The 25449-nt window shown below is 45.2% G+C and overlaps 1 protein-coding gene across 1 annotated transcript; it reads left to right on the top strand.

The window, feature by feature from the left end:
• Positions 1–1531: 1531 nt before the first annotated feature.
• On the top strand, positions 1532–13476 carry PRDM7 (PR/SET domain 7). Its single transcript, XM_077984769.1, is given in 8 exon segments — positions 1532–1595; positions 4031–4080; positions 7480–7636; positions 8744–8845; positions 9050–9330; positions 9731–9789; positions 13295–13357; positions 13359–13476. Coding segments are annotated over 8 exon segments (894 nt in total).
• Positions 13477–25449: the final 11973 nt, after the last annotated feature.

Genomic DNA, 25449 nt, shown 5'->3' with positions numbered 1-25449 from the left:
AGGCGCCTGTTGTCCCAGCTACTCAGGAGACTTAGGCAGGAGAATGGCATGAACCCAGGAGGTAGAGCCTTCAGTGAGCTGAGATCATGCCACCACACTCCAGCCTGGGGGACAGAGTGAGACTCTGTCTCAAAAAAAAAAACAAAAAACACTACTAGAAATAATAGAATAACTAGAAACAACTCCATGCAAAGTATGTAAGAAAAGTAGGGCATGTTTTGCAAGAAAAATAGGATGTAATATTTTATAAGGAAAACCATACAAAATATACAAATAAAAAGAGATACCTAACCTTCCCTGTGTTATATTTGTATGGGTAAAATGTTATGTTTTCAGAAATTATATAAAATTCCTGGAAATTTGTCAACGTCCTCCTTATTCATGCTATGTGCTGGTATAGAGTTATGAGTCATAATTGCAGTTATTATTTTAAAGGTACGCCACAGAAAAAAAAAACTAGATATCTTTGTCAGTTGTGGTATAATGAACTCTCATCAGATCTTTCATCACAGCCATTTCATACCTTTTGTCATTTAGATATTATTTCCCACTGATGCTTTCCTGAAAGCTCTTGCAATCAGCTACAGGTCAGAATGCTTGTCTCCAACACAGGACTCCCTCTGAGAGTCACCCGTCTGCTCACCGAGGGAAATGCGTATCTGAGTGCCTCATCGGGAGAGGGTAACCGGCAACTCAAAAGAATGAAAGCATTTGTCTCTTACCTACCTATGACCTGGAAGCTCCCGGTCTGGCCTTCTCTTCAAGTTGTCTCACCTTTCTGGACTGAAGCAAGGTACATCTTTCACACATTGATCGATGTCTCATGTCTCCCTAAAGTGTGTAAAACCAAGCTGGGCCCCGACCACCTTGGGCCCGTGTTGTCAGGACCTCCTGCGGAGGCATCATGGGCACATCCTCAAACTTGGCAAAATAAACTTTCTAAAAAATCTGAGACCTGTCTCAGATTTTCAGGGTTCACACATGTAATGTAGGATGTCAATGTTTATAAAACAGACATTATTCTATCTACTATTTAAAATATGCTGCCAATTAACCTTTGACTTTCTCAACAAAATAAAAAACGTTGATGAGGTACAAATAATATATTTAAACTTAAATAATGTTGCAAGTTTTAATATGCCTACTTTTCAATTTTTCAATACTATTTTTACTAATTTAACACTGTAAGAAAAATGAGGAATGAAAACATGAATAAAAGCTTTTACAGGGAGTGCACATGTTTCCTCCAGCCTCTGTCCATCTCCAGCTTTCATCCCAACTGTCCTGACAGTGGCTCTAAGCATTTCTCCTTTCTCTATACCAAGATCTCCTGCTGAAGCAAACCCAAATCTTATCACGTGTTATGACACGCCGTGATGATGAGCAACCAAAGCCTCGAGGAAAGGATGCTTTTGTAAAACAAGACTTGTAGAACATAACGTGTGAAGTAAAGCCCATGGCAGAGCTCCCTCTTTAGCACATGGGGGCAGACAGGAAGCTTTTGCCTCACCTTCCTCACTGGCCCGCAGCCATGTCTCCCCAGGTCAGTCTTGAGGACAACGAAACTCTGGTCTTCACTGTGGACACACTGCCAGGTGCTCCAAAGCCATGGCCTCTTCTCGGGTGGGTCCTGAGGAGAACAAAGCTCTGGTTCTAATCCTAACCCCAATCCTGTCTCTAGACTTTGACTCTGACCCTAAACCCTGATCCCTACCCTGGTCCCTAATTCTGACCCTGACTTTGACCTTGACTCTGATCTTGACCCTGACCATGACCCCACCTCTAACCATACTTCCGGCCCTGACTCTGACACAGACCCTAATCCTAACACAAACCCTACTATTATCTTTACAAGCTATCTCTAATCTTACCCCCTACTGCTAAATAGCTGTACCCAAAAGCACTTTTTAAATTATTTAACTTCTTTTCCTTGAATTCTCTAAGGACATCCTAAAGGAGATGTCATTATGTATTTTGCAGTCCCTCTGAGTGGTATGGCTTCAGATAGGAAGTTCTAATACTTCGCAAGACATAAAAAGTTTGGAGAGTAATAGCACGGGGTTGTTAGGGATGCATGTTGGCATTCACAATAGTCACTGGTGCTGTTCTCCAAATATTTTCAGTTCAGTTTTTATTAATGCATTCTGACTATTCCAACCCACCTGCTTAAATTTTTGTATGACCACATAGCTTTTTTTTTTTTTTTTTTTTTTTTTTGTGCCAATGGAGGTGAGAAGAAATAACATGTGACTTTTTCAGGAGAAATCTCTAAGAACAGAGTTCTATTCAGCATGCTTTTTTCTCTTTTCTATAGCAATAATTTTAGCAATATTAATAGCTTCAAAAACTAACTTAGCTATTAGGTTTTTTAAAATGTCTTTTGTCTTCCAGTTTGTAAGCCACACTGATCAGGACTACAGAGTTGAATTATTAGAAGTGATAAAGGAAAGATAATGCTTATCTTTTGAAAACATGAATTACCTGTTTAATGGGCACAAACAAGTTTTGTTCTATTCATCAGGTAATACACAAAACTTTACACAAAAAGTGAGGGTCAGGGAATGCAGAGAACATAAGAAAACACAAATTACTCACTCTGTTGCATTCTAGGAAAGCAGCAGAAAACAGACTATGCTACCTGCCAATAATGAGCAAGTGTCCTAATTGTTGTCACCCAGGCTGGAGTGCGGTGGCATGATCTCGGCTCACTACAACCTCTGCCTCCCAGATTCAAGTGATTCTCCTGCCTCGGTCTCCCGAGTAGCTGGGACTACAGGCTCCTGCCACCACACCAAGCTAATGAATCTTTATAGTTTTCTGCATGTAAGATCATGTCATCTGCAAACAGAGATAATTTTACTTCTTCCTTTCAATTTGGATGCCTTTGTTTATTTTACTGGCCTAATTGTTCAGGCTACAACTTCCAGGACTATATTGAATAGCAGTAGCAAGACTGAAAATCCTTACCTTGTTTATGATATTAGAAGAAAGGCTTTCCATTTTTCATCATCGACTGTGAAGTTAAAAACAGGCTTTTCAGCTGGGCGCGGTGGCTCAGGCCTGTAATCCCAACACTTTGGGAGGCCGAGGTGAGTGGATCACGAGGTCAGGAGATCGAGACCATCCTGGCTAACATGGTGAAACCCCGTCTCTACTTAAAATACAAAAAATTAGCCAGGTGTGGTGGCAGGTGCCTGTAGTCCCAGCTACTCGGGAGGCTGAGGCAGGAGAAGGGAGTGAACCCAGGAGGCGGAGCTTGCAGCGAGACGAAATTACGCCACCGCACTCCAGCCTGGGCGACAGAGAGAGACTCCATCTCAGAAAAAAAAAAAAAAAAAAGGGGCTTGTCTTATACAACCTTTTTATGTTGAGGTGATTTCCTTCTATTCCTAGTTTGTTCAGTGTGTTTGTCAGGAAAGATCAATTTACATTTAAAAAATTAATGTAATAGATACCTTATTAGGTATATCTTAATAGATATGATGAAACAAAGATGAAGTTTTATCTATTTTTTTAAATCTTAAGAAAATTAGCAATGCCACTAATAGAAGCATAGGCCTTAATCACACTTCAGAAAACATTTCCAAATAGCCCTTGGATAATACTTGGAATCATCACTCTCTGATCCAGAATTCTCTGTCTGTAATGAAAAACTCCAGAGTTAGACCGAGCATGGTGGCTCACGCCTCTAATCTCAGCACTTTGGGAGTCCGAGGCAGGTGGATCACCTGAGGTCAGGAGTTCGAGACCAGCATCGCCAACGTGGAGAAACTCTGTCTCTACTAAAAATACAAAAATTAGCCAGGTGTGGTGGTGCACACCCATAGTTCCCAACAACTCGCAAGGCTGAGGCAGGAGAATCGCTTGAGTCCAGGGGGTGGAGGTTGCAGTGAGCGGAGATTGTGCCACTGCACTCCAGCCTGGGCAACAGAGGGAGACTCCGTATCAAAAAAAAAAAAAAAAAAAAAGAGAGAATCTAGAGTTTGGAAATATTTACCAAGCAAACCACTGATTTCTCATCACCTTTTAGTCAAACCTCCTTGGATGGCCTTCAGAGTGGAACAGAGTAAACACCAGAAGGTAAGTATTTCCCAAATCCCATTGACAAGAAACTTTCCTCATAGATGCAAATACAGGTAAGAGAAGGAGAATGTACAGACTATCCTAGGAACTACTGCCTTCCTTTCCTGATCTCTTTAGCACAGAGTCTGACGTCATCATTATTTTAAGAGTTAATAAGAACAGCAACAATAATCACTACCATGGTGTTATTTTCTCAGTATTTTCAGACTTTATTTTCAGCATTTTACATGAATAAACTTTATGTATAGTACCTATTCAACTTTACATATAGGACCTATTAAGTAGATGCTATAACTATAGCCATTTTACAGATGAGAAAACTGAGGTATAAAAATGTTCAATTATATCCCTGGGCTCACATTCAGTGTTGGTGCAGTCTAATACAAAAATCCTTCTCCAAAGCACTTACAAGATCATTAAAAGTTTCATAGTTTTTTAAAGTTTATGTTCTCTTACCCACATGTCTTTACATCATTCATCCAACTGATTTTTCAACCTCAGTTTTTCTCTGTCATGATAAAGTGAGATTTGCACTAAAACACTCTGATTAAGGGAAGCTTCCAAGTAAATAGACAATTCATACTGTGGATGGTCCCAGAAGGAGATAGGGTCCCTACCCTCATAAGGGACCCATTCTGATCAGAGGAAACAGCTTCCAGCCCTGAGGAGTTTCAGGTTTGAAGATTGAGAAACAACAAATAAGAAAATGGTTTAGGACTTCATATAGGTTACACCCTATTAAGTAAAAATGTATTCTTCTGGAATCGATTTCAAATGCTCATTCCTGTAGAAGGCAGTAACAGCTCCTTCCTGTGGGCTCCAGTTAGGGAACTGTCATGTTGTTTGGAATTATTTGTTTAGCCTGCCTGCTGCTTCTTCATTGTGAGCTCTTCAGGAGTCTAGTCCATACCTGATTCTTCTCAGAACTCCCAAGCCCAGCTCAGGGCCTCTGACAGCCTCCTGAGTGTTTTCTGAATGACTGATTACAAGTTTATGAATTAAACTATAAGTAACAGGGTCAAGAGATGCCGAAAATATCTTTGAGTTAGATTTCAACTGTAGAGATGATATCAGGACTATGAGATAATTTTCGTTTGTTATTTTTCTGTAGGGGCAGGGGGTGGTTTGAGACAGGGTCTGGCTCTTTCGCCCAGGTTGGAGTGCAATGGCTCAATCTCAGCTTACTGCAGCCTCCATCTCCTAGGTTAGTGTGATCCTCCTGCCTCAGACTCCTGAGTAGCTGGGACCACAGGCATGCACCACCATGCCCAGCTAATTTTTTTTTTTTTTTTTTTTTTTTTTTGAGACGGAGTCTCGCTCTGCCGCCTGGGCTGGAGTGCAGTGGCCGGATCTCAGCTCACTGCAAGCTCCGCCCCCCCGGTTCACGCCATTCTCCTGCCTCAGCCTCCCAAGTAGCTGGGACTACAGGCACCCGCCACCTCACCCGGCTAGTTTTTTTGTATTTTTTAGTAGAGACGGGGTTTCACCATGTCAGCCAGGATGGTCTCGATCTCCCGACCTCATGATCCACCCGTCTCGGCCTCCCAAAGTGCTGGGATTACAGGTTTGAGCCACCGCACCCGGCCCAACCCGGCTAATTTTTATGTGTTTTGTACAGACAGGGTTTTGCCATGTAGCTCAGGCTGGTCTTCAACTCCTGGGTTCGAGCCATCCTCCCACCTCAGCCTCCCAAAGTGCTGGGATTACAGATGTGAGCCACCACACCCAGTCTGTGAGAAAAATTATTTATTTATTTTATTTTATTTTTGAGACAGAGTTTCACTCTTGTCACCCAGGCTGGAGTGCAGTGGCGCGATCTTGGCTCGCTGCAACCTCAACCTCCTGAGTTCAAGTTGTTCTCCTGCCTCAGCCTCCCAAGTGGCTGGGATTACAGGGGCCTGCCACCACACCCAGCTAGTTTTTTGTATTTTCTGTAGAGACGGGGTTGGCCGGACTGGTCTAAAACTCCTGACCTCAGGTGATCTGCCTTCCTCGGCCTCCCAAAATGCTGGGATTATAGGTGTGAACCACTACACCCAGCGAGGAAAATTATTAATCTCACATTCATACTGTATTAAGTAGCTCAAAAAACACTTAGTGAACATTATTATCTTTCGTGTTCACTACAATATTAAGAATTAGTGCCAGGGGTAGTGGCTCACACCTGTAATCCCAGCACTTTGAGAAGCGGAAGTGGGCAGATCACCTGAGGTCAGGAGTTTGAGACCAGCCTGGCCAACATGGTAAAACCCCATCTCTACTAAAACTACAAAAATCAGTTGGGCATGGTGGTGGACACCTGTAATCCCAACTACTCAGGAGGCTGAAGCAGGAGAATCACCTGAACCTGGGAGATGGAGGCTGCAGTGACCTGAGATTGTGCCACTGCACTCCAGCTTAGGCAACAGTGAGACTCCCTCTCACAAAAAAAAAAAAAAAAGAATTAAAAAATTAGGATGGGCTGGGTGTGGGGGCTCTTGCCTATAATGCCAGCACTTTGGGATGCTGAGGTGGGTGGATCACTTGAGGTGAGGAGTTCGAGACCAGCCTGGCCAACCTAGCGAAACCCTGTCTCTAATAAATACACAAAAATTAGCTGGGTGTGGTGGTGCCTATAATCCTAGCTTCTCGGGAGGCTGAGGTAGGAGAATCTCTTGAATCTGGGAGGTGGAGGCTACAGTGAGCTGAAATCGTGCCACTGCATTCCAGCTTAGGCAACAGAGCAAGACTCCAAAAAAAAAAAAAAAAAAAAAAAAGCAAGCATGCATGCCAATTTCTGGATCAGGAAACTAAAGAGAATTAGCTAACAATACACCCTTATTCAAGCAGACAAGCAGAATTGGTACAGGAATTAACTAATCTAATTCCAAAGCCAAATATTCTTTCCAGGATATGGCAACATGCAACTTTGACATCATTTTCTTAGTTGTCTAGATATATTTTTGCCAATCATCTCTTTGTTCTGTTCCCAACCTTACTGCCCTATTACCTCATTTTCTGGATGTGCTTTGTCCCTCTGCTTTTCTACATTTCCCTTTCCATCAAAAGTCTACTAGTTTCTGGAAGATTCCCTCCTTCTCTCTGTAAGCCCTTATCCCCTTCTTTCACAGATCTCGTTGATTCTCCAGCTAGTCTTCCCAAGTATTCTTCCTCCTTCCCTTTAACTTATACAGAACATTTTGAGAGACAGTTGAAGGAAAAGAGCCTTAAGACATGGGTTAGAGTCCCAGATTCACTATCCACTTAGACCTTTTCTTTTCCCTCTAGTATTTAGACACTCTAGGTATTTCCAAGGTTTGAACATTAACTTGAGTCATGCATATGAAAACACGTTGCAAGCCATAAAGAACTAAAGAAATGCATGTTATCTTTTAATATGTGACTCTCACATTAAAGGAAATGCCCAAGACATCATTCAATAATGAATCTAGTTTGAAAGAATTGTCAGGAACGCCAAATTTACTGAGTACAAGTGACTCAGAGTAGGCTCAGAAACCAGCGTCCCCTCCTGGAGAAGCAAGTACCTCTGGACAGCACTCTAGACTAAAACTGGGTAAGAAAAAGTATGGGGGGACTTTAGTCCCTCTATGTCCTCTAGAAAGGTTGATGAGTACGGTCTACCTATGTGGGGTGGACTTTGGATAGGCCTGGGCTTAAGCTGGACTCAACTGTGAGAGCAGAAGTTAGATGCAGTATTTTGTTAAAATTATTTATTTGTTCACTCAGACAGTCTCACTCTGTCACCCAGGCTGGAGTGCAGTGGCGTGATCTCGGTTCACTGCAACCTCTGCCTCCACGAAAATAGCGATTTTCATGCCTCAGTCACCCAAGTAGCTGGGATTATAGGCGTGCACCACCATGCCCAGCTGATTTTTGTATTTTTAATAGAGACAAGGTTTCACCATGTTGACCAGGCTGGTCTCAAACTCCTGGCCTCAAGTGATCTGCTCACCTCTGCCTCCCAAAATTCTGGTATTACAGGCTTGAGCCACCATGCCCAGCCTTGGATACACTATTGAACAGCATGTAAGAACATTAACTTTGGTCACTCACTTGAGTTATAATCCATGTAGAAGCATTGGGGCCTTGGGCAAATCTTATAAATTATATGAGCTCCTGAATGGTAATCTGTAAAATGAGACCAAGTATATACAGCTCATATATTGCTTGAAATCATTAAATTAAATATAAATGAATTGATACATGCAAGGCGTCCAATAAATACCTCTGATAATAGATCTTCTTTTGTGCATTTCTACATTTCCTCTCCCATCACATGTCAACTAGTTTATAGAAGATCTCTGATACAGATTATACTTTCTTGGTGTTGTATGTCCAGGCCTTTGTTCAATGCCTAAGATGAAATGTGCCCTCAAGAAATATTTCATAAATGAATAAATGCATGAATGAACCATTTTGTAAGTAGAAAGGTTGGGAGGTTAATGGGATAATGAGAACAGCCAGAAACTAAAATTGAATAGGCATCTGTAGTCAGTGTAGGTGTGGGGTCTAAGTCTCTCTGAAGCAGTAAAGAAGGGGAGACTAGAGTATGTAGAAAGGTAGATGCTAATTTGATGGTAGGAGATTTCACATTTTCTTATGAAACAAGGACGAACACTCCAGACTCCCAATTTTACCCATCTACTCTTCTCCAACCTAGAGCTCAGGAGGAAGGAGACTGAAGGAAAGATGTATAGCCTGAGAGAAAGAAAGCGTCATGCATACAAAGAGGCCAGTGAGCTGCAGCATGATGACTACCTCTGTCGGCCCTTTTGGCCACTCTCACAGCTTGCTGTTATGTCCTGGTACAATAATTTCATCATTGGCCCACAAATCATTCCTTCACTCTAACGAATTAGAGTATAAGATTGGGGCTAAATAATGTGAGCACCGAACTCTTTCTGAAGCTCTTATATCGAGGAACATGCATTATAACTTTCCTAATCCCTGCTTCCCTCACTTCCAGATTGTGAGATGTGTCAGAACTTCTTCATTGACAGCTGTGCTGCTCATGGGCCCCCTACATTTGTAAAGGACAATGCAGTGAACAAAGGGCATCCCAACCGTTCAGCCCTCAGTCTGCCCCCGGGGCTGAGAATTGGGCCATCAGGCATCCCTCAGGCTGGACTTGGAGTATGGAACGAGGCATCTGATCTGCCGCTGGGTCTGCACTTTGGCCCCTGTGAGGGCCGAATTACAGAAGACAAAGAGGCAGCCAACAGTGGATACTCCTGGCTGGTAAGAAGAGCCTACTGTTTCCCTCTTCTGTCTTCCCACATCCCTTCTGTGCCTTTGGTGAGATATCACCCTCTACATGTTAGGATATAGGTATGGATAACATGGTTAGCTCTGTGTACTCAAGGGTCCTTGCATGAACATGGAACTCCTATTTAGAGATCAGAGGGTACCTGGGAGCAAAGGGGTACAAAGACAAAGAAGTGCATCCTCCCTTGTGGAGCTTCTGCTCTGACTAGACAAACCAACTGAGATGTGTAGATGATGACTACGGTGCAGGCCATGTGGTCTCAGTTGGCAGTTGAAGCTCTGCAGGCCCAAAGGCCATTGATGACAGTGGAGTAAAATAATTCTTCTGATTTTTACCCTCTAAAAAGCTTTACCTTATTTTTCTGAAACTCCGATCACCAAGGGGAGAAACTGCTATGAGTATGTGGATGGAAAAGATAAATCCTGGGCCAAATGGATGAGGTAAGGCCAGTAGCTCTCTGAGTTTCAGACAGAACCTTCATCTCTCACAAACCTGGATCTCCTTCTTTCTCATTATGCCTCCTTCAATGATTTTCACATCCTCTATTTCTATTTTTCTCCATACAATGCTGTTTTATACCGTCAACATTTAGAGGCCGGGCGCGGTGGCTCACGCCTGTAATCCCAGCACTTTGGGAGGCCGAGGCGGGCGGATCACGAGATCTGGAGATCGAGACCATCCTGGCTAACACGGTGAAACCCCATCTCTACTAAAAATGCAAAAAATTAGCCGGGCGAGGCGGCGGGCGCCTGTAGTCCCAGCTACTGGGGAGGCTGAGGCAGGAGAATGGCGTGAACCTGGGAGGCGAAGCTTGCAGTGAGCCGAGATCGCGCCATTGCACTCCAGCCTGGGCGACTAAGCGAGACTCTGTCTCAAAAAAAAAAAAAAAAAAAACATTTAGAAAAAAAATATATATATAGATATTATGATTTATTGATATCAAAACATAAATATGTATGTTAGACAAAATTGAGGCACCAAGATAAACCTTGAGAAGCCTAGATTCACGGGGGACACTGAATTCATGCTTTAATATATGTAATCCACATTTATTAAGCACTTAGTATGTTCCAGGTTAGGAAGTGAAGTTCACTACTTGAACACAAGCGAGCTTCAGGATGACCCAGCCCCTTTCTACAATGGGCTCTCGTTCTATCAGAGAATAGAAAAACGAATCAACTATTACTGTTCTATGTTATTGGGCCAAGAGAAAAAGACTTCTAAGTTTCTCTGGGAATCTGGGGAAGTCAGGTGAATGGCACCTGAGTGAACTGTAGGGTGATTAGAGGAAGGCCTATCCAAGAAAGATGGACTTGGGCTGAGTGTAGAATGATGTGTGCTAATCTAGAAACAGAGCACATGATCCAGCACCAAGTTCTGTGTATAAAACAGAATTAATTTAGAGTTTAGAGAAGCTAGAGGTCAATGTGTTTTATGGCCAATCAAGGTGGAGGTAGGTCTGGAGTTGGGCTTTGAAAAAATGGTTAATTAGGCACAGCAGGGAAGCATTCTAGGCAGGATGAGCAGTGTAGTCAGAAGTGCAAGTTCATATGACATTGTGAAAGAGATTTAGGAATGAGCAGAAGTTTCCCAGAGGAGTGCTGGGATTACAGGCTTGAGCCACCGCGCCCGGCCTTAACTCTTAAGGAGAGTAAAATACCATCTAAAGTCAGTAAAATTTCACATCAGTGGCTTCCAAAATTAAATATTCATGTTATATGCCTTTGCCTCTTTGGAACAATTTTTATTGTTTTAAATCTTTGTTCTGATTTTATATTCTAAGTACTTCATGCACAAAGTATTTAACAGCATATAGTACTGAAAGACTTAAAGACAAAAATCAAGTTCTCAAACACCTACCAGCTCTCCCAACAAGGTAGTTTCTTCTGGCATTTCTGTGATGTTTATTAATGATATACATGTGCTGTTATTCATTGATTCATTATCTCAATTAGCTGTCATGTGAATTCCTACTCTGTGCCAGATAATGTTGCAGGAAGTGTAAATACAGATTGATCAAGACAATCGGAAAAACTGCTCTTGAACAGATGACATGTGAATTAGGGAACCATATGATGATATACAGACATATGTGTAATATCAGACAGTGATTAGTGCTTTGAAGAAAATTAATCCAGAGGCCGGGCGCGGTGGCTCAAGCCTGTAATCCCAGCACTTTGGGAGGCCGAGACGGGTGGATCACGAGGTCAGGAGATTGAGACCATCCTGGCTAACACGGTGAAACCCCGTCTCTATTAAGAAATACAAAACACTAGCCGGGTGAGGTGGCAGGCGCCTGTAGTCCCAGCTACTCGGGAGGCTGAGGCCGGAGAATGGTGTGAACCCGGGAGGCGGAGCTTGCAGTGAGCTGAGATCCGGCCACTGCACTCCAGCCTGGGCGACAGAGCGAGACTCGGTCTCAAAAAAAAAAAAAAGAAAAGAAAAAAAAAAGAAAATGAATCCAGAAAGAGTAACTGGGGATCAGCATGAGACCTGGAGTCAATGTGAGACCTGGGGGTCAGTGTGAGGTGAGAGTAGAGTGTTGCAGGGGATTGTCAGGGAAAGTTTCTCTTAGGAGACAGCATTTGAGAAGTGCAAGTGCCTGTGGGCCAATAGTTCCAGGCACAGGGCGCAGCTAGTGCAATGGTCCTGAGGCCAGAAATAGTTCAGCTTTGGTTCATTCTTGGAAAACAGGCTGCAGTGGGTCATCCCCTCAGAGCTGCTCCAGTTTCCAGGTGAGAGAGAATGGTGGGCAGGATGAAGGTGGGGAGCACAGAGGTAAGCCTGAGCAGGGATATATTTTGAAACAAGACTTCCTATTGTTTTTGAAATGGGCTCAGACTGAACGAAATAACTCAAACATGAATACTTGATGTGCAGCCTGAGAAAGAGCATATTCTCATTTTACGATTTGTGGAATCTGAAATAGAAGCAGTTCATGCACCTAGTTGGGGCAGCAGGACCGAGTCCTTTAGTCAGTGGGACCTGACCACTCTGTGTTGGCCAACCTGAATCCCACCTCGTGATGGACAAGCAGGCACATAACAGTCCTCAATCAAATATGTCCTTTTGAATGAGGAGACGCAAATTCAGATTTGCTCACACAGCTTCTCTTTAACCACATTTGTGGATCTCCAGGCTGAGTGTTCCTAATAGATCCTTTTCCCCTCTTAGGAAGTCACTAAGGACAATCTCACCTAAGTCACCAAGAGTGTTATTTCTCAATAGAATAAAATAACTGAAGACCTCGTGTCAGCAAAAGTGCCCAGTGACCAGGGAGGGAGGATGTAGCAGAGGGTGATCAGGGAAGACTATAGGACTTGTGGGGGAAGGTCACTGCAGTTCCATCTATGTAAGGAATGACGCTGCCCCTGGTGCTGCTTGAGGTTTTACCTCGTCTGGCTGATGTGTCGAAAAGGCCCAAGATGTGGGATTTCTGAATTTTTTAAGATGTAGTGAATAAAAGTAGAATGGAAAAATGGACTGTAAAGGTCCATCCAGCACTTGCTAGGAGAGAGTTTGCATTGTTAACATATGAAGAATGACTGGTTTTCATTTGATCTTCATACCTTTGTATGTGGTAAGGCCTGAACAAAACGTCTACCCTGACCAAAAACTTCCTCTTTCTTTTTTTTTTTTTTTTTTTTGAGACGGAGTCTCGCTCTGTCCCCCAGGCTGGAGTGCAGTGGCCGGATCTCAGCTCACTGCAAGCTCCACCTCTCGGGTTCACGCCATTCTCCTGCCTCAGCCTCCCGAGTAGCTGGGACTACAGGCGCCCGCCACCGCTCCCGGCTAATTTTTGTATTTTTTTAGTAGAGACGGGGTTTCACGTGTTAGCCAGGATGGTCTCGATCTCCTGAACTCGTGATCCGCCCGTCTCGGCCTCCCAAAGTGCTGGGATTACAGGCTTGAGCCACCGCGCCCGGCCAAAACTTCCTCTTTCAGAACCAAAGCCAGAGATCTATCCATGCCCCTCATGCTGTCTGGCCTTTTCAAGTCAGAAATTTCTGTCAACATGTGGAACGCAATCACTCCTCTCAGAACTTCCCAGGACCATCTGCAAGAAAACTCCTCCAATCAGAGAATCCCTGCCCAGGGGATCAGAATCAGGAGCAGCAATATTCTGATCCATCCAGCTGTAATGACAAAACCAAAGGTCAAGAGATCAAAGAAAGGTCCAAACTCTTGAATAAAAGGACATGGCAGAGGGAGATTCTAAGGGCTTTTACTAGCCCACCCAAAGGACAAATGGGGAGCTCTAGAGTGGGAGAAAGAATGATGGAAGAAGAGTTCAGAACAGGCCAGAAAGCGAATCCAGGGAACACGGGCAAATTATTTGTGGGGGTAGAAATCTCAAGAATTGCAAAAGTCAAGTATGGAGAGTGTGGGCAAGGTTTCAGTGGTAAGTCAGATGTTATTACACACCAAAGGACACACACAGAGGGGAAGCCCTATGTCTGCAGGGGGTGTGGGCGGCGCTTTAGCCAGAAGTCAAGCCTCCTCAGACACCAGAGGACACACACAGGGGAGAAGCCCTAGTCTGCAAGAAGAATGAGTAAGTCTTTAGTAATAAAACCTTATCTCAATAGCCACAAGAAGACAAATGTGGTCACCACACATTTGCACACCCCAGCTCTGAGGTGGCTTCAGCGGAAATCTGCTGACCCCTTGCATTCTCCGAGAGTGTAAAGAGATCAGAAATAACTAATTAAACAAACCCACCAGTTTCATGACTATAGATGAGGAAGAACAGGGGATAGTTCTGTAAGTGTTCGGGGGACGTCAACATGTATGGTTCTTTCCCGCACTGATCCCCTCCGTTTTTTGTTTTTTGCCTCCCATTCTAATAAATTTCATCTCCATACAAATCTGAACCCCGAGTGTATACCTCATTCTTCCCTTATCACTGAAGGCAAGAAGAGTCCAGAAGGGCCACAGAGAACTCATACGTTCAGCTCAAGTCTCCACAGGAATTCAACCCCCAGAAAGATATGTCCATCTGAAACCGGAGTCCATCTGGTTTCATTATTGGAGAATCGATTCCCAAGTCCAAGAAGATAAACATAGGATTTTAGACAGTCGCAGCAGGAAAGGGAGCTCCCTGGTCTCCTGGGAAGTGTGGCCTCTTCTCCTAACGGACCCCTCTCCTCTGCTCGATACTCCCCTTTGGCTCCCCCTGTCTCCTCTCCTGATTTCCTCCAATCTCTGTAGCCCCAGAGGTGAAAGCCAGACAGGAACACACATGTGTGTATATATGTGTTCACATGTGCTACATGCCTGCATGCATGGGTGCCCTCCGTGTGTGTATCTGTGTGAGTGTAGGGGGTTTCAAGGGTGTGTGAGGAATAAAACTCAAAATCCTAAGGAAATTGAACACTCTGAGAGAAGAGAGAGAGACCCTCTCATATTGTTTTATATTCAGAAAAGGAAAGAGAAGCAAAACTAAAGGCAGGTAGCCCGGCGCCTACGAACCAGACCTGAAAGCAAGTAACCAGACCTGAAACCAGGCCTGGGCCTGCCTGACCTAAGCCTGCTAGTTAAAATTCGACTCCTGACCTAGCAACTGATGTTATCTGTAGATTATAGAAAGACATTGTGAAACTTCCCAGTCTGTTCTGTTTCATTCTGACCACCAGTCCATGCAGCCCCCAGTCATGTACCCCCTGCTTGCTCAATTGATCACAACCCTCTCACATGGACCCCCTTAAAGCTGTGAGCCCTTAAAAGGGACAGGAATTGCTCACTTGGGGAGCTTGGCTCTTGAGACAGGAGTCTTACCAATGCTGCCGGCCGAATAAACCTCTTCCTTCCTTTTTTTTTTGTTTTTTTTTTTTTTTTTTTTTTGCGACGGAGTCTCACTCTGTCACCCAGGCTGGAGTGCAGTGGCCGGATCTCAGCTCACTGCAAGCTCCGCCTCCCGGGTTCACGCCATTCTCCGGCCTCAGCCTCCCGAGTAGCTGGGACTACAGGCGCCCGCCACCTCGCCCGGCTAGTTTTTTGTATTTTTTTTTTAGTAGAGACGGGGTTTCACCATGTTAGCCACGATGGTCTCGATCTCCTGACCTCGTGATCCGCCCGTCTCGGCCTCCCAAAGTGCTGGGATTACAGGCTTGAGCCACCGCGCCCGGCCACCTCTTCCTTCTTTAACTCGGTGTCTGAGGAGTTTTGTCTGCGGCTTGTCCTGCTACAACTCGAACAACAGATTCTTAGCAAAGCAATTTTATTTCTGCACAGAAGGGTGCCTCCTTGGCCAGTCGCCATGAGAGCACACCTGAACAAAGGGCCACGAGAGCCTTTATTCCTGACGCAAGTCCTGCCCCTGTACCTTTTCCCATTGGCCGGGGTCAGGTCATACAATCTAAACTAATCCCAGTTGGCTAAACATTTGATTTTTTTAGATAAGGTGGGCAAGTAAAAGAAAGTGGAGGCTGGGCATGGTGGCTCACACCTGTAACCCCAGCACTTTGGGAGGCCGAGGCGGGCGGATGATGAGGTCAGGAGATCGAGACCATCCTGGCTAACACGGTGAAACCCCGTCTCTACTAAAAATACAAAAAATTGGCCGGGCGTGGTGGCGGGTGCCTGTAGTCCCAGCTACTCGGGAGGCTGAGGCAGGCGAATGGCGTGAACACGGGAGGCGGAGCTTGCAGTGAGCTGAGATTGCGCCACTGCACTCCAGCCTGGGCGACAGAGCGAGACTCCGTCTCAAAAAAAAAAAAAAAAGACAGTGGAGAGGAAGGGGAAGGGGTGTCTGTAATGAACTAGAAAGTTAGTCCTCTTTCCAAATAAGGAAAGGAATGTGAGCTGGTACTCATAACTCCTAGTACTGTGGCATGCCTGGGCATCTAACAAAGGCAAAAAGGAAAAAAGGAGAAAGGGGGTATCAGGCCTCTGAGCCCAAGCTAAGCCATCATCTTCCCTGTGACATGCACTTACACATCCAGATGGCCTGAGGCAACTGAAGAATCACAAAAGAACTGAAAATGGCCTGTTCCTGCCTTAACTGATGATGTTACCTTGTGAAATTCTTTTATCCTGGCTCAAAAAGCTCTCCCACTGAGCACCTTGTGACCCCCACCCCGGCCAGCCAGAGAACAACCCCCTTTGACTGTAATTTTCCACTGCCTACCGAAATCTTATAAAATGGCACCACCCCATCTCCCTTCACTGATGCTCTTTTCGGACTCAGCCCACCTGCACCCAGGTGAAATAAACAGCCTTGTTGCTCACACAAAAGCCTGTTTGGTGGTCTCTTCACACAGATGTGGGTTGGGTACTATGAATTAAAGAATAAAATATTGATCAGATTATTTGAAGAGAAACCTCATCATATCCCACAGGTGTGTGTGCATGTGTGTATCCATACACTTATGTGCATATACTTGTGTGTGCATGTATGTGTCTGCACACATATGTGCATGTACTTGTGTGTGCGTGTGTATCCACACACATATGTGCATGTACTTGTGTGTGCGTGTGTATCCACACACATATGTGCATGTACTTGTGTGTGTGTATCTACACACATATTTGCATGTACTTTGTGTGTGTGTCTGCACATGTATGTGCATGTACTTGTGTGTATATGTGTGTGTCCACTTGAGGGAACCAATCATAGAAGGAATGCCCCTGCTTCCTCCAGGGGAATCCTAGATCCTCAGTCTCCTACAGAGAAACAAAAATGTAAAAACAAACACCTTACTCTTTTTTTAAAAAAGATTATGAAAAGGGATAGTTTTTTGTTTTTTTTTATTAAGATGCACACTCTCGGCCAGGCGCGGTGGCTCACGCCTGTAATCCCAGCACTTTGGGAGGCCGAGGCGGGTGGATCACGAGGTCAGGAGATCGAGACCATCCTGGCTAACACAGTGAAACCCCGTCTCTACTAAAAATACAAAAAAAAATTAGCCGGGCGTGGTGGCCGTCGCCTGTAGTCCTAGCTACTTGGGAGGCTGAGGCAGGAGAATGGCGTGAACCTGGGAGGCGGAGTTTGCAGTGAGCCAAGATTGCGCCACTGCACTCCAGCCTGGGCGATAGAGTGAGACTCCGTCTCAAAAAAAAAAAAAAAAAAAAAAAAAAAAAAAAAAAGATCCACACTCTCTGTCAAGACCCAGCCAAACTCGCGGAGGGCAGAGAGACCATCCCTGCAGGCCTAGGAAGAAGCCTTCCTGTCCTCCTGGAAGGGCTCAGGAGTCAAGCCTCCCTGTACCTCCCAGCAGACACATGACTGAAATGTTCTGAAGTTCCCCCCAGAAGAAAGTTGAACAGGGGTGGTGTGGAGAAGAAGGAAGTGCCCCAGATGCATGGGCCATCAGCTTTGCTGCCACAAACAAGCTCAGCCTTTGGTTCTGAATCTGATTCTTGAAGTGAGAGAAGGGCTCTCAGACCAAAATGTCCCCAGGGCATGGAGAGTCAAGAGGGGAAATGGAGTGCTCAAAATCGAGTCAGTTCCCTGCTTTGAACAATCTAAGTCCCTTTTCTCATTCAGTTAAAGCCAGTGGAATCCCCAGTTGGGACTTGGTAGTAGAGGGTGTCTGCTAGATGGTACTAGCCATCAGGCATTTAATGAGGGGAATTTTCTATGAAAATAAACAAAAACGAAGGCTAATAGTTGGAAACTCAGTTTCTGAGTCCACAGGGCAGTTGGTGGAGAGGATTTCTAGATGCCTTTAAACAACTGCCCCCAGGCACAGGTGTAGAGAGCATGATTGAAGTCCCACGCTTGTGTCACTGGGGGCCTGATAAAATTTGCACACCTCACATGGCTCAGACTGCTCTGAGCTATTTTTCTTTTCTTATCTTCTTTTACAATCTAGAACATGTAAAGGATTGTCCTACATATCAGCCAGTTCAGAGACATTTCAAGTAAAGCAGCTTCAGATCTATATATAACTATCATTATAGTTAGCCTTTTCTGTTCCACTGCAGTGATCTAAGCCATGACTATGCTCCCAGACCAAAACGAGGGTCGGGCTGCTTGTTCTCATCACCAATAACAAGATGCGGACGAACTGGGAGAGGAAAGAATTTTTATTTTTGTAACCAGTTACAGGGAGAAGACCTGGAAATTATCACCAGACCAACTCAAAATTATATACTTTTCCAAAGCTTATATACCTTCTAAGCTCTATGTCTATGTGTAAGTGTGCATTCATGTAAAGACGTAAGTGGTTAACTTCTAATCTATTAACTAAGATCTGAGTCCTGAAAATCTTCTCTGGAGCCTCAGAAATGTATTTAAACTACATGGGTCCAGGTGCTGGGGTGATTATCCTTATCTCCTGCTAAATCATGGAGGCTTGGGGAGTTCCTTTAGACCCTCAATAAACTTACATGTGGTAGTGTGAGGAGTTTCTTCAGACCCCCCAAAAAACTTGTTTAATCCTAAAAGGGTCCTGTTAAGAATTCCTTCATTATCTTGTCATGTTTCAAGGCCCAGGAAAGGCCTAGGAAAAACTCTTAGTGGGCTCTTTGTTACATTCCAGGCTTTGTATGAGGGTAAGGGAGGAGACCACCCCTCATATTGTCTTATGTCCAATTTCTGCCTCCAAAGAAAGAAGAAGTAAAAACTAAAAGGCAGAAATGAAATCCACAAGCAGACAGCCCAGCGCCACACCCTGGGCCTGGTAGTTAAAGATCGACCCCTGACCTAATTGGTTATGTTATCTATAGATTATAGACATTGTATGGAAAAGCACTGTGAAAATCCCTGTCCTGTTTTGTTTCAATCTAACTACCGGTGCACGCAGCCCCCAGTCACGTACCCGCTGCTTGCTCAATCAATCATGACCCTCTCATGCACATCCCCTTAGAGTTGTGAGCCCTTAAAAGGGACAGGAATTGCTCACTCAGGGAGCTCGGCTCTTGAGACAGGAGTCTTGCTGATGCTCCCAGCTGAATAAACCGCTTTCTTCTTTAACTCAGTGTCTGAGGGGTTTTGTCTGTGGCTTGTCCTACTACAAGGGCACTGGCTCAATTAGCTTTTAATATTTAACCTAACTGCTCAGTCAGTGCTGAGACAGTTGTAACAGAAGCCTGTGTTAGTAAGACCTGGCCTGCCACAGCTACACTTAGCTCTTTTCTTTTTTTTTTTTTTTTTTTTTTCTGTGATGGAGTCTCACTCTGTTGCCCAGGTTTGGAGTGCAGTGGTGTGATCTCAGCTCACTGCAACCTCTGTCTCCCATGCTCAAGCGATTCTCCTGCCTTAGCCTCCTGAGTAGCTGGGATTACAGGCATGCGCCACCATGCCCTACTAATTTTTTGTATTTTTAGTAGAGATGGCATTTCACCATGTTGGCCAGGCTGGTCTCAAACTCCTTACCTTGTGATTCACCCATCTCAGCCTCCCAAAGTGCTGGTATTACAGGTGTGAGACACCACACTCGGCTCACTTAGCTCTTTTCTTCTACTAAAACATAATCTGAGAAGTAAAAATAAAATCATAAGCCCTCTGTATTATTCCATTTTCACATTGCTATAGAGAAACACCTGAGACTGGGTAATTTATAAAGAAAAGAGGTTTCGTTGGCTCATGGTTCTGCAGGCTGTATAGGAAGCATAGTGGTTTCTGCCTGTAGGAAGGCCTTGGCAAGCTTCCAGTTATGGCATAAGGCAAAGGGCAGTGAGACATCCCACATGGTGGAAGCAGGAGCAAGAGAGAGGGAAGAGGGCTATGTTTCACCCTTCTGAATGACCAGGTCTCATGAAAACTCACTCACTGTCATGAAAGCAGTACCAAGTGGGGATGGTGCTAAACTCTTCGTAAGAAATCCACCCCCATGATTCAGTCACCTCCCACCACGCCTCACCTCCAACACCAGGGATTACAATTCAACATGAGACTTGATGGGGACATGGATGCAAACCATATCATTCCAACCCTTGCCCCCCAGATCTCATGTTCTTCTCCCATTGCAAAATACAATCATGCCTTCCCAACAGTCCCTCAAAGTCTTAACTCATTTCAGCATTAACTCAAAAGTTCAAAGTTCCAAGTTGCATCTGACACAGGCAAATCCCTTCCACCTATGAGCCTGTAAAATCAAAAACAAGTTATGTACTTCCGAGACACAATGGGAGTACAAGCATTGGGTAAATATTCCCATTTCAAAATGGAGAAATCACCCAAAAGAAGGGAGCTACAGGCCTCATGCAAGCCCAAAAGCCAGCAGGGCAGTCACTAAATCTTAAAGTTCCAAAATAATCTCCTTTGACTCCATGTCCCACATCCAAGCATGCTAGGGGTGGGCTCCCAAGGCCTTGGTCAGCTATGACCCTGTGGTTTTGCAGGGTTCAGCACCCCCATAGCCACTCTCATGGGCTGGCATTGAGAGCCTGAGGCTTTTCCAGGCACAGGGTGCAAGTTATTGGTGGGTCTGGAGAATGGTGGCCCCTTTCGCATAGCTCCAATAGGCAGTGTCCCAGTGGGGACTGTGTTGGGGCTCCAATCCCACATTTCCCCTCCTCTCCACTGCTGTAGTAGAGCTTCTCCATGAGGGCACTGCCCCTGCAGCAGGCTCCTTCCTGGACATCCAGGCTTTTCCATAGATCCTCTGAAATCTAGCCAGAGGTTCCCAAGACTCAACTCTTGCACTCTGTGCACCCACAGGCTTAACACCACATGGAAGCTGCCAAAGCTTATGGCTTGCACGCTCTGAAGCAGCCACCAGAGCTGTACTTGGGCCCCTTTGAGCCATGGCTGAAGCTGGAGTGGCAAGGATGCAGGGAGCAGCATCTCGAGGCTGCCAGGGGTCTGGGGCTGGCCCAAACCATTCAACCCTCCTAGGCCTCCAGGCCTGTAATGGGAAGAGCTGCCTTGAAGGTCTTTGAAATTCCTTCAAGGCCTTCTCCCCATTGTTTTGGTTATTAGCACCTGACTCCTTTTAACTTACACAAATGTATGCAGCTTGCTTGAATCCCTCCCCTAAAAATGGGCTTTTCTTATCTACCACATGGCCTAGCTGCAAACATTCTAACTTTTTTTTTTTTTTTTTTTTTTTTTTTTTTTTTTTTTTGAGACGGAGTCTCGCTCTGTCACCCAGGCTGGAGTGCAGTGGCCGGATCTCAGCTCACTGCAATCTCCGCCTCCCGGGTTCACGCCATTCTCCTGCCTCAGCCTCCCGAGTAGCTGGGACTACAGGCGCCTGCCACCTCGCCCGGCTAGTTTTTTGTATTTTTTAGTAGAGACGGGGTTTCACCGTGTTAGCCAGGATGGTCTCGATCTCCTGACCTCGTGATCCGCCCGTCTCGGCCTCCCAAAGTGCTGGGATTACAGGCGTGAGCCACCGCGCCCGGCCCATTCTAAACTTTTACCCTCTGTGTACCCTTTAAATATACATTACAATTTTAAGTCATTTATTTGCTCACACATATGGGCATAGGTTGTTAGAAGCAGCCAGGCTACATCTTGAATGCTTTGCTGCTTAGAAATTTATTTCACCAGTTACCCTAAATCATCATTCTCAAGTTCAAAATTCCACAGATCCCTAGAGCAGGAGCACAGTGCTGCCAAGTTCTTCGCTAAGGCATAACAAAAATGACCTCTGCTCCAGCCCCAATAACTTCCTCATTTCCATCTGAGACCTTGTCAGCCTGTGTCACTATACATATCACTATCAGCATTTTGGTCACAATGATTTATCCAGTCTCTAGGAAGTTCCAAACATTCTCTCATCTTCCTGTCTTCTTCTGAGCCCTCCAAAGTCTTCCAACCTCTGCCTGTTACCCAGTTCCAAAGTCACTTCCACATTTTCAGGTATCTTTATAGCAATGCCCCACTCCTGGTACCAATTTTCTGTATTACTCTGTTCTCACATTGTTACAAAGAAATACTTGAGGCCAGGCGCAGTGGCTCATGCCTGTAGTCTCAGCACTTTGGGAGGGAGGCCAAGGTGAGTAGATCACGAGGTCAGGAGATCAAGACCATCCTGGATAACATGGTGAAACCCCATATCTAGTAAATATACAAAAAAAAAAATTAGCTGGGTGTGATGGTGGGCGCCTGTAGTCCCAGCTATTCGGGAGGCTGAGGCAGGAGAATGGCATGAACCCAGGAGGCGGAGCTTGCAGTGAGCTGAGATCGCGCCACTGCCCTCCAGCCTGGGCAACAGAGCGAGACTCCATCTCAAAAAAAAAAAAAAAGAAAAGAAAAGAAAAAAGAAATACTTGAGGCTGGGTAATTTATAAAGAAAAGAAGCTTAATTGGCTCATGGTTCTGCAGGTTGTACAGAAAGCATTGCAGTCTCTGCTTGGCTTCTGCAGAGGCCTCAGAAAACTTATAATTATGGTAGAGGACAAAGAGGGAGCAGACATATCACATGGCCAGAGCAGGAGGAAGAGAGAGAGCGAGGCTGGAGGTGATACACCTTTTTTTTTTTTTTAGATGGAGTCTCACTCTGCCACCAGGCTGGAGTGCAGTGGCGCAATCTCGGCTCCCTGCAACCTCCGCCTCCCGGGTTCAAGTGATTCTCCTGCCTCAGCCTCCTGAGTAGCTGGGACTACAGGTGCATGCCACCACGCCACCTAGTGGTGTTTCACCATGTTGGCAAGGGTGGTCTCGATCTCTTGACTTCATGATCTGCCTGCCTCGGGCTCCCAAAGTGCTGGGATTACAAGTGTGAGCCATTGTGCCCAGCCAATACACACTTCAACAACCCCACAATTGATTGTGGCCAAGGGTACTCCAGAGAAAGCCTGAAAACTGAGTTCCCAGTCATGATTGGACAGGAGCTCAGACATACCTTGTTATACCCCCTTCCTCACTAACCACCATTAGTCTTTCTTCCCAAAGGGCTAAACAGCAATCGGCCCTTTGGGGAGACTCCACCACTGATATCAATCAAGTGCCAGACTATGGTCCTTCCATTTCTGCAGTTTCGACACAACTAACCAGCATTCCTCCCTGCTGAAAGACCATTGACCAGGCAGTGGTTCTAGCCGGACGACAGAGAATGACCAGGCAGTGGTTCTGGCCGGACGACAGAGAATGACCAGGCAGTGGTTCTGGCCGGACGACAGAGAATGACCAGGCAGTGGTTCTGGCAGGACGACAGAGAATGACCAGGCAGTGGTTCTGGCCGGACGACAGACAATGACCAGGCAGTGGTTCTGGCCGGACGACAGAGAATGACCAGGCAGTGGTTCTGGCCGGACGACAGACAATGACCAGGCAGTGGTTCTGGCCGGACGACAGACAATGACCAGGCAGTGGTTCTGGCCGGACGACAGAGAATGACGTGGTTCTAGCCCGTCTACAGATAATGCATAGTGAGGGTCATTGAGTCTTCTACTTCACCTTGGAGGTCAGAGGCCCAAAAACTCCACCCTCAAGTCATGCTAACAGTGCCATTTTCTGAACACTGGACCCAGGGAGAGGCAGGAAGCTCAATCACGAATGCACACATTTCTCCTCTCATACATATTCATGACTTCTCGTATAGCTTATGGGGTATGTATATTTGGCCAAGCCATTCAGTGAAATCCCCGTCTTAGTCTTCTGCCCCTTGAAGTGCCTATTTCTGGCTTCTGGCCGGAGGCTGTGCTTTCCAGCCCGTCCAAATGACCAGGCTGCAACTCTTTACGAGAAATAAATCTTTTCTTTCCAAATTGGGAAACCTCGTCATTCTTCAGCTGACAAACCTAAAGAACATATGTAGAAGTGCCCTTAGTGATTTTTCCTATGAGAATAAAAGGGATCACCTGAGATTGATTCAGTCAAGCTGTAACTTCCCAAAATACACGAGGCAGTAGAGAAAAACGGCTAGAGGCAGTAGAGAAAAACGGCTAGAGGCAATATGTGTGAAATGAAGCTAAAATTTAGTTTCTGCACTCAGAAACAATTATTAGGGGCCAATGAAGTGGACAGGGACCCACGGAGAACTGCTGAACCCTCAGCACATGACAACTCATCCAAACCCTCACACTAGGAGACTTGACAGAAGTATCCAGCATGGCTTCCAGCAGCGTAAGACTGCACCCCCAGGATGGCCCAGCAGCACTTGCACCCTTGCTGCTTCCACTAAAACATCCGCCTGCAAAAGCTCAGTGCAGTGAGGAAATCTCACCATGCTCCAGCCCAGGTGTCCCCAAACTTTTTGGCATCAGGGACTGGATTCACGGAAGACAATTTTTCCACAGATGGGTTGAGGGGAGGGTTGGGATGATTCAAATGAACATTTACAGTGCATTTTGTTTCTGTTATTATTGCATTGCAATATATCATGAAATAATTGTACAACTCACCATAATGCAGAATCGGTGGGAGCCGTCTCGTTTTCCTGCAATGAGACGGTCCCATCTGGGAGACAGTGACAGACCATCAGGCACTAGAGTCTCAAGGAGCACACAACGGAGATCCCTCACAGGCGCAGTTCACAATAGGGTTCGTGCTCCTATCAGAATCGACGCTGCTGCTGATCTGACTGGAGGCGGGGCTCAGGAGGCGTAATGCCACTGATGGGGAGCAGCTGGAAATAGAGATGAAGCTTCATTTGCTCGCTTGCCCATGCGCTCACCTCCTACTATGTGGCCCATTTGGGGACCTCTGCTCTAGCCAACTTCTGATGATAGGCCCCGACCTCCCTTTCTTGGAGCATTTACTAAAAAGCTTTCAGTTTGTAAGCATGTCTTGCGACTCAGAAGGGCCTCTCTCTAAGCCTGAGAGCCCTCCCTTAGAAAGGTGATCATCAGCAAGGGTGAGGCCTCTTGTCTCCCAGTCTCTGCAGGAGAAAAGAAACCTGTCTGAAGACAAAATTGCAACAAACTCAGTTTAAAGATCTCAATTGACCTCATTTGCAATTCTAGAATCAGGCAACACTTCATTCCACAAAATAAAATAAGTGTTCCAACGAGTCAGAGGGAGGAGGTTGGCTCTACAGACAGAAAAATGTGTTCAGGCTGTACAGTGTGTCATTATTTCATATCTCAGACATTATTCCATCACTGCAGACATCTTTATAATTTTGAAATGTTTTTGTATTTTATTATAACTTATTTAAAAACCAAAGATAGGCTACTTGGATATTTATTATGACAATTTTCTGGAAGGTAAGAGTCTTGAAGATGACGCTTCTTTTTCAAATTTGCCTGAAGGTGCCATAAAG

This window comes from Macaca mulatta, chromosome 20, assembly GCF_049350105.2.
Source record: "Macaca mulatta isolate MMU2019108-1 chromosome 20, T2T-MMU8v2.0, whole genome shotgun sequence".
Lineage (NCBI taxonomy): Eukaryota > Metazoa > Chordata > Mammalia > Primates > Cercopithecidae > Macaca > Macaca mulatta.
Note: the sequence above shows the minus strand (reverse complement) of the source record. Positions and strands in the feature narration are given on the sequence as shown.